This window comes from Sarcophilus harrisii, chromosome 2, assembly GCF_902635505.1.
Source record: "Sarcophilus harrisii chromosome 2, mSarHar1.11, whole genome shotgun sequence".
Taxonomy (NCBI): domain Eukaryota; kingdom Metazoa; phylum Chordata; class Mammalia; order Dasyuromorphia; family Dasyuridae; genus Sarcophilus; species Sarcophilus harrisii.
The window spans coordinates 554,000,566-554,016,931 of record NC_045427.1 but is presented as its reverse complement, the minus strand read 5'-3'; the positions used below and the strand labels follow the sequence as shown (position 1 = coordinate 554,016,931).

At 34.5% G+C, this 16,366-nt stretch overlaps 1 protein-coding gene across 4 annotated transcripts in view; it reads left to right on the top strand.

Annotated features, from left to right (window-relative positions):
• ADAMTSL3 (ADAMTS like 3) overlaps positions 1–16,366 on the top strand; it is a 542,401-nt gene that overhangs the window by 342,545 nt on the left and 183,490 nt on the right. For all 4 annotated transcript variants that reach the window (XM_031955661.1, XM_023496559.2, XM_023496553.2 and 1 more), the window contains one exon: positions 5,525–5,682. In XM_031955661.1, the coding sequence (XP_031811521.1) occupies positions 5,525–5,682 (158 nt within the window). The remainder of the gene's footprint in view (positions 1–5,524; positions 5,683–16,366) is intronic.

Sequence of the window (16,366 nt, the reverse complement as noted above, 5' to 3'; positions counted from 1 at the left end):
TTTTTCAGTTTTATAAAAGCTTGGCAGCCACTTAGCCTTTTAGTTATCCCCCCTTTTTCTCTCCTTCCCTCCCTCCTTCTTTCTCTTTCTCTCTCTCTGTCTCTGTCTCTTTTCTCTGTCTCTGTCTCTCTCTCTCTGTCTCTGTGTTTTTTCTCTCTCCACAAAATCTCTAAAAAAGAAAAAAAATATATTCTACATTTCTAAAATGTCAGAGCTAAGGAAGAATTTAAAGAAGCCCCTCATTTTGCAAAAAAGTTATACTTCACCATACTTTGGTGAAGATAGTACTCATACCAGTGAGCCATATGTTTTTGATGTATTTCAATAGAGTAATTTGGGAGTCCTTGTGATACATAGAAAGAGCACTGCTGGATTAAAATTCAGAGAACCTGATTACAAATTCTGCTATTACCTCATCAGTGTTAAACAAATCACTCAATTTTCCTGGGCTTTCTTTTCCTCAAGTAAATAATGAGGGGTTGGAGAAGATAATTTCTGAGATCCTTTTCCAGCTCCGTGTCTATGACTGACTGACTTAAAATCATGAAGTGACAATTTAGGTCCTGTAAAATGGACATCAATGTGTCACATGCACTGGTTCTCCAACGGACTTCCAAAAGACTAGAAAATGTCCATATAACACATGAAAAAATCACAATAGTTATATGATAAATGTATATAAATTCTATAATTATTCATTAGAAAATTAATAAAAGTATTCAACTAGAATCAATTTTACTATAATTATAGAATACAAATGGCCTTTTGGGAAGGATTTGACTAACCCACTTCTTTTAGCAAAGTACTGAATATGGAAAAGTTTGAAGTGATACCTTCTTTATCTCTTTGTAAATAAAAATCTCTACTGCAAGGAGAGGCCAGTTTAAATTATTCCTTTAAGCATTTTTAAGAATATATTTCAGCAAGTAAATATTTGAAAGCGTAACTAGGGACTTCCTTGAGTTTAATCTTCTAGTTTCTTGTATTTTGTTGCTCTTAGATTTTTTTTTTTTCTCTCTATGTGTGTTTTCACCTACTAGTCCCCAAATCCCATTTCAACAACAGCAAAGGTAGTAAGGGGGGAAAGACAAACCTGAGAAGTGTGGGTATAGAGTAAAGGGAGGAGTAAACATTCATTTGCCTACTCAATAGGGGGAAGCATGTATTGGATTGATTTTATGCGTATCTTCATTTACTTCTTGACAACAACTGCAGAGGCTGTCTTCAGTTTGCTTCTCTTGTCCTCTTCTGACTTTAGAAACCTAACTCTTTGACTCTAGAAACTTGCTAAAATATGAAAATGGGGGGAAACTGGGAATAGGGACATTGATTAAAATACAAAACATGGGGAATTCAGGTGCACCTGAATCTTGAAAGTAGAGCTTCTCAAGTATTGTATGATCTCTGAGTCTTCAATTCAGATCTATTATAAAAAGCAATTTCATTATTAATCTTAAGAGGCTCAAGGGACTAGGAACCTGCAAAATTGCCACCATTTAAAACACATAGCCATAAGAAATTGTGAAGATCGCGTATTTTAAAATCAGTTGGAGTCAGGAATTCAGGTTAGGGGAAAATCGTCAGTCTTTATTCTCGGTGAAGAAGGATCGGAGGTGGAAGAGAATGGGCAATAGCAATGTGTGTAGCTGAGTCAAGAAGCTAGCTAGATCAGCAGCCACATGACCAGCAGCTAGGAGCAGGGAACCCAGGCTCAATCTCTCCCAGCCTCTCTTCCTCTCTCTCTGCCTCCACTCACCAAAATCGTCATTTCCTCTACAACACATCAGGACTTGCACGGAGAGTGGGCAGGGACCATTCTTTATCCACTCATGTATGTTAATAGAGTATAGCCCAATTACTATTTAGCCTCACGTACTTGGGACCTCAGTGCATCAACTCAAACCTCAGCCCATTACAAGAAATCTCCTCTCAGCACCTGAATTGCTTTAATTTAAAGTGAAATGGTTTTATTGAGCAAAATTAAGTGAGTAATTTGCATTCATGATCTGTCAGAGAATCTGAACAAATAATTTCACTCTTTGTCTCAGCTTATTCATGAATACAATTGAAAATCAAAATTATACTGTTCTCTAACTCATATAGACAGCATGAGAGTGTGTGATTTCACTGGTGGAAAAGTTTGGGGTTCTTTGGCATGGAGATAACTTCCCTTCCACCCCCAGTGGATGGTGATCTATGCCAATGAAGAACAGCAGTGTGCTTTTCTCTCTCTGCTTATCTAAACTGGCAATGTGTTTTAATACTCATAATTTCAATCAATTCTATCAATAAACATTTTTAAGTGTCTACTGTGTATCATACTATTGCCATATGCATGACAACGGGAGTACAAAGAACAAAAAGAAATAGCCTGTGCCCTCAAGGAATTAAGGAAGCCAAATGATCAAGACAACAAAAATTAGATTTAGATTATAAAATTCATAGTGTTTTTCTCCTTACCTCTTAAAGCTTTATCCCTTTCAAATACCTTCACCTTGCCGACTCCCATAAAGTCCCCCCATAAGGGAGTAGTGATTTAAGAAGTATATGTGTATGTAGGTGTGATAAAAAAGCATTTAGTGAACTCAGCAAAGTATGCCATTTGGATGCTCTCTATTGCTTATCTGGCTAAGTTAATAACTGGGTATTTGGACATTGTTTGATTATAGTCAGCTATCTAATTTTATCTGAAGGATGTTTTCCCTTATTACCTTTTTCCTGTTATGAACATTCTTTTTTAACCCTTTCCTATTTTCTTTTGATACCAATTGTCTTTTTACCACTTAAAGATAAGAATGCATTTTAGCATTTTGTGATTATTGATTGCTTCCCTCCCACCCTCAATCACATTTGATCCTCACAACAACATTGTGAAAGAAGTAGTACAGTATGATTGTTCCCATTTTAGAGATAAGGAAACTGAGAGTCAGAGCCAGGTCTTGAACCCATGTCCTCTATCACTAAATTTTGAATATTTTCCACTACATTACCACTGCCTTTCAAAGAACCTCATGGGAAATGGAAAAAAAAAAGTACTTTGTCTTGTACTTTCCAAATATCTAATATGGTCAGGGCTTTATTCCAAACTTTGATTTCAAGGTCATTGCCTTAAAGCAGCTGGTTTTTGTGTGTTTGAAAATAGCCAGCATACTCCATACCCTTCTAATAAATTCTCCAAATCAGTAGCTCAATTCTATCCCTTGATTTTTCCCAGAAACATTCTCTGCCTTTCTGTTAGTGATAACCAGCAATGCCTGCAAAAGGTTACAGTCTTTTGTGGATTTAGCACCAAGCTTTCTGGAATTCCTGTGGCAGCCACAGTAGCAGAGAGAAAATCCAACGAAAGAAAGCAGTATATAAATGCAAAACTTTTAAGATTGTATTCCCTAGCTTTTCATTTTTCTGTATCCAAGCAACTCCAGCTACAGATACAGACTTGGTATTTTTTGTCAGGATGTCTAAGGAATAGCAAGATTACATTCAACCAGTCGTAGAAAGTCAGAGTTAGAAAGGACTTCATTTATCCCAATCTGCTCATTTAACAGAAGATGAAAGGGAAGCCTTAAGAGATAATGTGACTTATTCAAGGTCATGCAGCAATTTAGAACTGGAACTCAGATCTCTTGGCTCCCATTGCATGGTTCTTCCCTTTACTCCATACTACTTCTCTCAATCCTAGTCCATGTCTACAAGATGAAGTGAAATTAAGAATAATGACAGTTATCTGGATGATGAAAAGCAAAAGCCTTCTTTCTCACAATTTCAGCCTGTTTCACGCAAACTATTTATTTTGGATTTATCCACCTAGGCAATTAACCTTATTTCTCAATTTTGTTAATGTTAGAGTCAGGAGTATGCTAAATAAATAAATTGTTATTTAGTTGTGTCTGACTCTTTGCGATCTCGTTTGGGGTTTTCTTGGTAGATATTAAAATAGTTTGCCAATTCCTTTCTCAGTAAATTAAGACACAGAAATGACTTGCCTAAGGTAACACAGTGTTTTAGGCTATATTTGAACTCAGCTCTTGCCAGTTATAAACTCAGCTCTCTATTTATTGTACTACCTAGCTCTCCCAAAGTTTAATAATTATGTCTGTATGGAAGAAATGTAGCAGGTCACACCTTTAGATTTAATCTGTTTTATTAGCATTTTCTCCAATATTCTCTTAAGTTTAGACAATTATCAAAAAGAAAAAATCAAAATCTGATTGTTAGAGCTTGCCGATTTCTAAGGCATAATTGCTCCCATGGAAAATTTTAACAATTTCTTGAGCTGCTTTGAGTTAACTCTGGCACATCCCTCAGCTTTTCAAGGGTATTTATGATTCAGATTTGACCAGGTAAAAGAGAAAGGCCATAACTAAAAAGTTGTCCTAATTGTTATGTTCCTGCTATGCCCCCTAATTATCCCTAAATGCTCCCCAAAAGTCCTGCATTTGTGCTCTCTGCACAAGTATTGTTAAAGGAAAGAAGTTGGATATTAGATCATTCAGTTATCTGCTAAATGTCATGGGCAATAGATTGTACTAGAAGAAATTGGAAATGGACAAATGCTTGATCTCTTGGGATAGATCTCCACACTTTGCTCTTTTCTATAGCAGCTCTACCTGTATTTATCAAGAAGGTCAGGGCTTCTTCAGGTTTTTCATATTATGGATCTCCTTGGCAGTCTGATAAAGCCTATAAATCCTTTCTTAGAAAAATGCTGCCTACATCAGAACTGAATGAAATGCTGTATTTTAGTTAGGGGTTAGTGAAAACAGCAACTAGAATTTATAAAGCACTTTAAGATTTTCAAAGTACTCTGGAAATTTCACCTCATTTTTGTCCTTATTGTCGAGGAAGATGCTATTATTACCATTTACAAATAACATTACATACTTCTTAAGTGTCTTAAGCACAATTTAAACTTATGGCTCCCTTACTCCAAGGTCAGTGCTCTGCTATTTAAGCAGTATTTTTCCCCCATCCAACTTCATGATCTTGCTGAAATTTGTCATTCAGTGGACTGTGGGATAAGAATCCCTGCTCTAAAAGCAAGTTTCTAGATGGATTACCTAAGTTCTAGAGCATTTTTTCAGAGAGTCTACACCATGATTTGCATCATAACTTTGTTATAGTTATTATTATAATTGTTATGGCATTATGATCATGTTAATCATACCCACACACACACACACACACACACACTCAAACCAGAAACATATGATGCTGAGTAAAACATTACACTAACCTGGTGCTTATTAACAAATTGGGTAACAGATATTTCTAAAACAATGGGCCAGTAAGTAGACTTCAAAGAGGAAACAGTTCACTTATACTGATGGAAGAAAAACCTCCCAAAGGAGCAGAATTTGTATATTTATATTCATGGCACAGGTTAGGATTTATGAATGTGTAATCATTTTTCTGGGTAATAAAATAATTGCACACAAACTGTTGCTAATTGCTGTCACTATGCATAAGAAGTCATTTAAAAACAGCTTTTAAAATAATTTAACTTATTTCAATGTTTTATTTTTAGTTATTGAATCAAAAACCCTTCAAGGAAGCAAAGGAGAACACAGCTTTGCCGCCCCTGGAGTTTTTGTTATAGAAAATACTACAGTTGAATTTCTGAGAGGGTCTGATAGGGAAACTTTTAAGATTCCGGGACCTCTGGGAGCAGATTTCATCTTCAAGGTAAGATGAGCCTGTTTGTGAATGTCTCAACATAATTAAAATACAGTACTATATAACTTCAAAATATCATGTAACAAAAATCTATTCAAGTCAATATGACATATCTATGTATATGATCGGTCTGCTTTTGTTACTTGTCAGCTTATTCCTACTGAAATACAGTCAACCATATTTATTTGTTTGATCCTAAATCCCTTGTGGGGATAAGAAATGATTTTTATCAAATGTAGCCTTCCAATTTCATATTCAATTGAATTGCTCTTTTATTATAGTGAAAATAGTTTAGCATGGACTCATTCATTTAACAAACTTTTAATAAGTATCTAATGTGATAGGCTGATAAGGGAGATATAAAGTTTAAATGAGATCTAGTTTGCCCTCCTGTTGGAATGAATATGAGAATAGGGAGATGAAACATAAACCCACATAATTCCAAGACATAATGTTACATGATAAATAAATTAGAAAGAGAACAAACAAGAGGAGGTCAGTGTGAAAGGATTGTTCAGGAAAGGCTTCGAGGAGGAGATGGTATCTGAATTAGACTTTAAAGAATAGGTAAAAAGTCAGTGGGCAAAGAGTGGAAGGCATTTCACAATGCAGTTATTTCTTCTACATTATACCTTTCCCTTTCATGGTTTGAATATATCTCAAGCTGGCATAAGAAATTAAATGAGAATTTTGGGGGAGTTTTGTGGAAGCCACAGACAACATATGAAGGTCAGTAGATGAGAAAGAAAAGATTTAGAAACTCACAAAGGCATAAAATATGTTTACTATTATTTATAATATCAACCCAAATTTTGCAATAAGGTATTGTAAATACCCCATAAAAGAAAAAGAAAAATTCAGACTTCTTCTCTGATATGAAGGGAGGAATAAAAAATTTTACACAGATTGTCCAGATTATGGGAGTGCTACACTTCTAATCCCCACGATGTGTCATTAATGAGAATTCACACTGGTTAAGTGTCTAGTTTCAACTTGAAAAGAAGTTCTAGAAATTTGTCTTTTGTCCTATGATATTTAAAATTTCAAACAATGATATAAAGACATTGATGATATGGTTATCAGAATTGTTGATGATTAAATATGGCAGAGCTAAACACTCAGTAGGAGAGTCAAAGAAATTTGGTCTTGACCCATTAGAACATCCAATCTAATAAAATGAAGTTCAGAAAAATACATTCAAAATTTTAGTCTTGAGTTTTAAAAAAAACACCTTTGCAAGTTCATGATAATGAAAGGCAAGTTTAGATAGTAGTTTGAATTTAAAAAAAAGTCTGGGGGGAGGATATTTAGTGGACTGCAAATTCAATTTGAATTTTATATAGAAGCCAAGAAAATTAATTCAGTTTTTAGCTACAGTAAAAGAGCCTTGACTTCCAAAATAAGTTATGATAATTTTATCATTCCCTAGCCATATCTAGAGCATTGTGTTCTCTTTTCGGTATCACTGTTTTTAAGAAGTGCATTGATAAGCTGGAGCATGCCCAAGAACATCTGTTGGGAAACTATTTCAATAGTATAGGGAAAGGAGTAATAAAGGTCTTATTTTAAATGTTGACATAAAGATGGGTACATATTGGTGAGATAGAATTGACAGGACCTTATAATTGATTGTCTGTAAGAGGTGAGGGAAAAAAGGAAGATTTAAAGATAACTCTTAAGGTTTTGAACACCAGAAACTGGGTGAATGGTAGTGACAAAATGTAAATATAAAAGTCCTAAGGGGAAAAATAAAATTAGTTTAGTTTTGAATATGTTAAAATTTGAGAGATAGGGCAATTGAGTCTGAAAATAAAGTCTGAAATAGAGATAAAAGAAAAATGAAAAGTTGGAAATCAATGAAAGAAGAGGTGTAATGGTCAAACAGAAATCAGTTAGGTAGACATGTGAATGAAAATAGAAGAGGGTCTAATGATCCACAATACATTAGTGGCAAAAGGATATGTACTCAAAAGAATTGCAAACTATTAACAACTATGGGAATTAATACTATAAGTAACTAATAATAAGAGAAATATAAATCAAGATCAATTTGAGATTGCACTAGTATGAGAATATAATCGAATATTGCTATGCTATAACAAATGAGAGATGTGATGAATACAGGGAAACTCAAAAAATCTGCATGAACCGATGCAGAGTAAGGTAAGCAGAGCAAAAAAACCCAACATACACCATGATTATAACAATATAAATAGAAAGAACAACCTCAAAAAAGGGAATAATGTAAAAATGTAACAAACAAGTGTGGCTCACAAAAAGAGACATGGAAATACATTCCTCCCCACCTGTTTGCAGAGATAGGAAGTCAACAAGTATTGTATATTGCACATATTTTCAATTTTTGAAGTATTGATTATGCAGTTTTCCCCTCTTTATTTTTTCTCTTTAAAAATACTATTTTACGGGGCAGTTAGATGGTTCAGTGGATAGAGTGCTGGTCCTGAAATCAGGAGGACTTGAGTCAAATCCCACCTCAGATACTTAATACTTCCTAGCTTTGTGAACCTGGGCAAATCAATTAACCCCAATTGCCTTGGCAAAAAAAAATCAAAGCTATAACCTTGGGAAATATTCAAAGTGAAAAATTGAATAGAAATTATGAGCTTCTATAGGAAGTAGATATGGAATTGCAAAAGAAGTATAGCTAGAAGTAAGTACACAATACCTCTGGTGCTAAAAAAAAAAACCAAAAAAAAAACCATAAATGTCCTGTAGGAAAGATGGTCAATAGTATCATTAGTTGAAGAGAAATTGGGTAGGATGAAGACTGAAAAGATAGACTATTGGATTTTATGATAAGGAATTAGTTACTTTTGAAAAGTAATGTCAATGATGGTGAGAGCCTGATTGCAAGGGATTGAAGAGGTAGAGAATATTGTTGAAGTGAAGGTTTTGAGAGTAGAGGATTTCTTAAAGTTCAGCCCCAAAGAAGAGCCAGGGTAATAGCTTCAAGGGCTAGAATGAGAAGGGAAGACTCTTACAGTTGAGGATACCAGAACAGATTAATACCTAGCTAGCATATTCACTTTTTTTCTTTAGCAATGACACTTACTCAAACTACATAGAAATAACATTAATCATGAAGCATTCCCTCTCCCCAGCCCCTAAGTCCTACAAATAAACAGAGTCTGAAAGAGAATCTTAAGATACAGTCATAGTAACCCACATGTGTGGGAAACACATGTTCTACTGGAGCTCACAGCTGCACAACTGAAGAACCTCAGTGCCCAATCTTTCTCCCAAAATTTCTTTGGTAGACAAATCATTCTGTTGCTAACTCATCTCAGCTGCTGCTGACTGGACCAAGTGACTGAGCACTGCTCTTGCTGGACTGGGATGCGCAGGTCATTTTGCCACTGGGCTGTTAGGTTTGGAAGGGCAAGTAGCTCAGTTTCTAAGTGTGGTGCTTCTCCAAGATGCTCTGGATTTGTTCTTTGATGGGTAGTTGAAGTCTTTTTCCCATCTTCAGCCTCTGGCTCAAGAGTATAGTACTCAAGCAACTGGTTAGCACAGTGGATAGAGTGCTCCCTGGAGGCAAAAAGACCTCCAGGGTCAAAAGACCTTCAAGGCATAGTATCTGTGTGATTCTGGACAAATCACTTAACTTTGTTGTGCCTCAGTTTCCTCATCTGTAATATCAGAATAATAATAACAATACTTACCTTGAAAGGTTATTGTATCAAATAAGTTACTAATTATAAAGTGCTTAGCAAAGGGCCTGACATATAGTATTTACTATATAGATTTATTATGATGATCATTATTATTATTATTTAGTTGAAGTGTTACAATGTTCTTTTTTATCTAGAGAGCTATGATGATGTTTCAGGTAAGTCAAGCCTTTACTTAGGTATTATGATTATCCCAAGTATTATAAATTTATTACCTATCACCTAAAGTAGAAACAAGATTTGGTGAACAAGTGTTTATATCCACTTTTCATCTCCCTTTAACCTTTATCTTTCCAGACTAATAGAGAATTAAAAAAAAAAGATTTGTAGAAATGTTTATATTCCACAATATCCTAAGTTTCATATGTCATGCACAGATTGACTGGATCATAGATGTAGAACTAGAAAGGGCTTTAAAGATCATCAAGCCCTGCTCATTTTACACATTAGAAAGCTAAGACTCATGACTACTTGTCTTTTATATTTTTGTCACTGTAAGTTTTTCGGTATGCTTGCTTCTCACCTGTAATCATACCATATAAAAATAATATTTTTAAAAAGAAAAAAATAAGTAAATAGGGGGAAACTGAATAATTAATAAATATTTCATAATTAATCAATATCTCAAGTGGGATGATTTACCTGTTATGCAGTAAGTTTCTCAGGCAGGATTTGATCTCATATCTGCTTGGCTACAAGCTACAACACTAACTTTCCCCTTGGAGCAATGAGCCTCAGAGCTATATGCCTAATTAGAAAAAAAAAAACTTGCCTATTTTAGATAAGTGTATGATTAAATTCCTGGAATGATAGTGTTTTCTTAGCTTGTTTATCTAAGCTAGATTGTCAAACATGTTACCCACCACAGTCTGGATTAAAATATAATTGGGAAATATTTAACAAAACACAATACAAATAAACAAACAAAATGATAAATAAAAGACAAGCAAAGTAATGTCAATTTGTGGTTTGCTATGTTTGTATATGGCCTATAGGAATCCTTGAATTTGACACCACTGATCTAAATAAACTGGGGTTCTAGGAAATCAAATAATTCGCCTTAGTGTGGTGTTCTAAGGTTTGCAAAGTGTTTTTCCTCAACAACCCTACAAAGTACATAATAGAAATACAATTACCTTCTTTTAACAGATGAGCAAATTGAGACTCTGCAAGGTTGAATGATAACGGGTAATGTTACTGATAACTGTCTAAAGTGAGATTTGAATTAAAATCTAATTCTCTATCTGTGACACAAAAGAGTTGTGGATGAATTGATGAGTCCTTTCTGATTATGGAGAAATGGAGTTCGTGTGCTTGCCTGTGCTCAGCTGTGGCTAGAATTTAGTCACTCCACACTCCCATTCATCATTTCTGATTAGTCTGGTATATTGCACAGGCAAATTCAACTGGAAAACGCATTTATCATTATGCAAAATGTTCGGCCTCATATCCCTTTTTCCCATTCATTATCCCTTTTTCCCATTCATTAACCAATAGAAATGGTCTAAATTTGGACCTATACAGAGTCTATACAGAGGAAGTGGTAAAGGAGACCTTCCTTGTCCTAGCTGCATTAATTTGTGTTAGGAAATGCCAGAAATGGTGCAGGCATAATTTCTAGCAGATATTTCTTCCTTTCATCTGAGGAACTTGACAAATGAACTGTTCTGAACTATGTCTCACTTGTTGAGGGAGCAAAGGACCTTAACAGAGCACTGTAGATACTCAAATTAGACATCCTGAAAATAAAGAATTTATCTTCAGAATATTCTACATAGCAATAGAATGGAGATGAACTGAAGGGGCCAGTGGAGCTCAAATCATTGTTACTTTAATATAATGCTCAAGTATGTTTTTAATATAAATAACCTTCCTTCCCAAGAAAGACTAGTAACTATGCAAGCACTTGGGTTTAAAGAGATGTATGGGTGCATTTAAATGATATTAGAAAATAAATTTTCTGGGCTATTTTTTGGATACTGACTCATCATTTCCCAGATAACATAGGCAGATTTTTTTTTTCCTGTTGAGCAGAAGGCTGTATTTTATTTGATATTTTCCTAATTGCACCAAGATGAAATTAGGGCTGTCTTTCTTCAATTGGGTCATTCATGGAAATTTTCATTTCTCTTGCTCTCTGCGCCTGAGTTTTCCTGAATGGCTCATTTGCTTCTCATATGATGCTTCACAAAGCTCTCCTGAGATCAGCACTTAGGGAAGGAATGGGGAGAGTGTACCTCTGTATTCACTCCTCTGACAGTGTATACATGCTGCTACCAGATAGCCAGAAGAAGGCCAGAAGCCTGAGCAATAAAATGTCAGTAAGGCAGTCAGGAAGGATTATTAAGGAAGGACCAGGCTTGTGTTGATGCAAAAATTTGCTAGTTCTTTGAGGTATTTCTAAATTTTGATTCTTCTAGTGTTTTAAACATGTCCAGGCATTGTGCTAAGCAAAAGAAATTCAAAGAAAGATAAGATGCAATCCTTGTTCTCAAGTGGCTCCTACTTAATAGGGAGGATAACATCCAAATTTATATAGCTATATATATTTACACACATATAGATACAACATATATATATATACATATATGTAATATTGTATATATGTAAATGTATCTGTATGTGCATGCAAATATGTATATGTAAATTTATATGTATATATATATATATAACTTACAAATACATATATATACACATAGATAAATATACATATGCGTGTGTATGTATTGTGTATGTATGTATATATGTGTATAGAGAGAGAGAGTAAAAAGAAGGTACTGGTGATAGCAGGGTGAAGGTTGAGCAGCAAAGGCTTCCTGCAGAAAGTACTATTTGAACTGAATCTTGAAGGAAGCCAGAGAAGCAAGTCAGGAGGTTTGGGTTAGGAGAAAACATTATAGCCATGGACAAGAGCCAGTGCAAATGCATGGAGTCTAGACTCCATGATCAAAGAGTACATACAGTATGATATAGAAAGGAAGGGAAAGGTCAGATTGGGAAGGGTTTGAAAAGCCAAGGAGAGGATTTTATATTTGATCCTGGAGGTAAAAGGGAGTGACTGCCGTTTATTGGATATGTGTGGGAGAGCAGAGGGAGGTGACATGGTTAAACCAATGTTTAGGAAAATCACTTTGACAAAATTGGAATTGGAAGAAACTTGAGGCAGGGAGCCCAACCAGAAAGCTATTGCAATATTTTAGGAAAGAGGTGATGAGGGCTGGACTGAAGTTGGGATTGTGAAAGTGGAGAGGACCGGATGCACATGAAAGGTGTGTAGGAAAGACAAGCTTTGGCTGGCTGGATATTTGGGGTGAGTGAATGAGGAACTGAGGAAGCAATTGAGGTTCTGAACCTGGCCGACAGAAGCAAAGATGTTGAAAAACTGAGGATGTGGAGGGAAAGACGAAGAGTTTAGTTTTGAACAAGTTAAGCTTGAGATGCCTATAGGTCATGCAATCCAAGATATCCAAAGACAGTTGACTATCTAGAGCTAGAACTTAAGAGAGAAATTAGACATGGGTATGTAGATCTGGAAATCATTCATAGAGATGATAGGTAAACTCATAGAATATGATGTAATTGCCAAGCCAGATAATATATAAAAAAAGATGAGGACCCAGAACAGAGCCTTGGGGGATAACGCATGGTTAGTGGGCATCCTGGATAAAGAGTCAAAAATTAGGAATGAAAAAAAACACTCAGGAGAAATGGGAAAGAATATCTTAAAACTACTAGACCCTTAGTAGCAGGTATAAACATCAGCTTTTATGATGATACACTTTAGAGCCTAAATCTAATAACGACTCCCTCTTTGAAGTCCATGCTATCTAACTCAAAACGGCATGACATTAAATTTAACATATTAAACCTTCGTGGTTACCAGATCTCATTGATTTCTCTACCATAGTATCCCTCTCTCCTCCATTTGCAGTTTTCTACCTTTCCTGCCCTCCAACAAAGACCTTCATCTTTTCTCTCCAGTCTTGTCATATTAACTGGTGTTCTTGTCTTTCATCTATGAACTTTATTCTTCATACTGTTGAGTGTCCTCCCAAATGGTACTGTTCAGTCACTTCAGTCTTTTATCCTAAAACCTTGTTGATTTATCAAATTAAAAATAAATTCCTGATCGTGGTGTCTAAGACCCTCTATCATATACCTCCTATGATAGCTTTTCAGCCTTGTCTATTACTCATATCTCTACAGTCTAGCTAAACTGAACTACTCTTTGACTCTCATCCTCAACTCTCTAACTACTATATCCTGCCTAACTTTGTGAAATGGAGCCTCCTCCACTCTCCTGTTGCAGTCTACAGAAGTAATTTCCTTCCTTCAAGATTTAACTCTGGGTAAGTTAAAACTTGATTCTGCCTTGTAGGTGCTCTGGAGAATACTGATTGTATTTTTATAAGTTATCATTTAAAATTCTGGGAAAATTACTTTGATAATTTAGTGTCCAAGTTCTTCTATTTTTCATAGTTCTCTGAAATATCCTTATGTTGCTGCATTGTAATCTTTTTCCAGATCTGCCACTTGGTTTCCGTGTCTTCCAGTAGTTTAGATAATTCATTGTTTGGGGTTTTTTGAGGCTACATTATTACCAACTTCTCTATATCTTTATAATAATGTCTGCTGCTTATTTTTACTTGAATGAATTTTTAAAAGTCTTTTCTATTGTTTTCTCTATATAAGCTATCTTCATTATTTTCTAATTTTCTTTTGTTAATATTTTAAAATTCTTGATTAATTTTCTTTTTTTTTCTTTTATTTGGCTTTATGGTTTTCTTAGTATCTCCATTACTTAGCTAGTGATTCTGACTATAGATTCTAGTCATTTTTCTGATAACTCTGAATATCTTTTCCATTCCATGTGGGTTCTTTTTGGGGTTTCTGGTGCATCTGGTACTTTAGGTGATTTATTTGCTGTACTGTGTTTTTAAAATCATGTCAACATTCTTTGCTTTAATCTTTTTGGGAGTGTTTATAAGAGTTTTACTTTCTTTTGCTTATGTTTTATTTTCTGCTATTTCTCTTCAGTATTTCTGTTTGTTTTTGTTGATGTTTATGGGATGCTTCCATGGAGTAAGTCTCTTCATGAGGTGATTATTATGTTAATTCTTCAATGAAACTTTTTCTAACCAACTACTCTTTTGCCCAATTGAAAGAGATATTTCTCTTATCAGATTTCTCATAGTTTGAGAAATCTCTTGCTTCTCACACTCTATTCTCTTATGTGTATAGCATTGTTATCTGTGAATGTGATATTCTCTATTTCCAATTAGGTTGTATATTTTTTGGACTTAGCCTGTACCAGAACAAACCCTGTAACTGTCTTGCTTAATAGAACCTTGCATGCAATGGATTTTCAATAAATGTGTGAAATTAAATGTAAAAAAATAGGAAGTTTTGAGTAACTAGTTATAACAATATTTTTTGAGATTTAATACATTAACTTTTCTAGTTAAGCACTTATTTTCTCTTCCTTTCATTTCCTCCCCATTAAATAAAAAAGGAAAAGAATATTTTGTAACAAATATATAATCAAACAAAACAAATTCATGCATTGACCTTGTCCAAAAAAATGTATTTCTCATTTGACATTTTAAGTATATCACTTCTATGAAAAGAGATTGTATAGATGGCTTCATCTGTAGAACTCTGGGACATTAGTATATTCATCAGAGTTGTAAAGTCTTTAAAAGCTGTTTTTCTCCATAATGGTTCTATTCACTTCATAATGTTTTAGTTCCTAGAAGTCCTCAGTTTCCTATGAAACTACCCATTTCATCATTTCATGTGAAGCAATATTTCATTATCTTCATAATTTGTTTTGCCATTTCCCAGAGGCAACAACCCTGTTAAGTTGCCAGATATTATTGCAAAATGAACCATGTAACTATATTTCCCCAATTCTTTATTGTCCATAGTCCTAGATTGTTTTTATTTTAATATCTATACCCACTTAAAAAGAAAACTTTCTCTTCCTATTATACATATTATAGTACTTTATATCAAACTTAAATTAATTTAGATTTTATTTTCTATTCCCATAGCCAGTTCGCTTCTCCTTAGGAAATCATTGTTGTTGCATTGGGCATATTTCTGATTCACCTAGGAGAATTTTCTAATTCCCTAGTTCCTTCTAGATAGTAGATTCTATCTTTCTCTAGTCTTTCCTAACTATAGTTCTAGTAGAAAAAAACTCCCAAGTTTTTCCAGCTAAAAGTATCTTTTCTACTACTTTAAATCTAGCGTTACATCACTTCTCAGAAACTTAAAATACGGTGTCTAGCTTCCCCTAATCACATGCTGCTTTTATTTTTTTCTAGAAAGAAAAGCCACTTAACTCTTCTCATCAGAGTTCTGACATTTTTAAAGATCTTTGATACAAAATTGATCTTTTCTCCCTCATTTGGCTTTAAATACCCACTCATGAATTCAGGAAAATGTGTGCAAAATATAATAAAGCATATCAAAGTTTAGCACATTAATATTGATCTAAAAGAAGATAATTCACAGTAGTAGAGGAAAATGTACATTTTCTTAAAGATCAAAGAAAATAAAATATATCCCAAAATAAAACTTTTAGAAAACTGGAACTCTCTGAGCATTCTTATCTCTCAGATACATATAAATTCACAGTCTCTCACAGATGAATTTAGGAAATTCAAGCAATATGAGAAGGCATCTCTTCTCTCCTTTGCAGAGATATGGTACTGTAAGTGTAGGAAGATTGTGTACAATGAAGACTTAGATTTTGTCTTGACTAGTTTTGTTCCGCGGTCTTCCCCCCTCACACTTTCTCTTTTTTATTCTTTGCTTCCTTTAATGAGGAAAGAGGAGACATATATTAGAAAAAGAAATGATGTTAAAAGACATCTTTTTTTTTTTTTTAGTTTCTTCTCTAGTTTCTCTTAAGTTCTTAGCAGATGTACCAAATATAACTCTTCTTTGACTACATCTCTTGAAGGGGAGCAGTCAAGAACCCTACAAAAATCTTT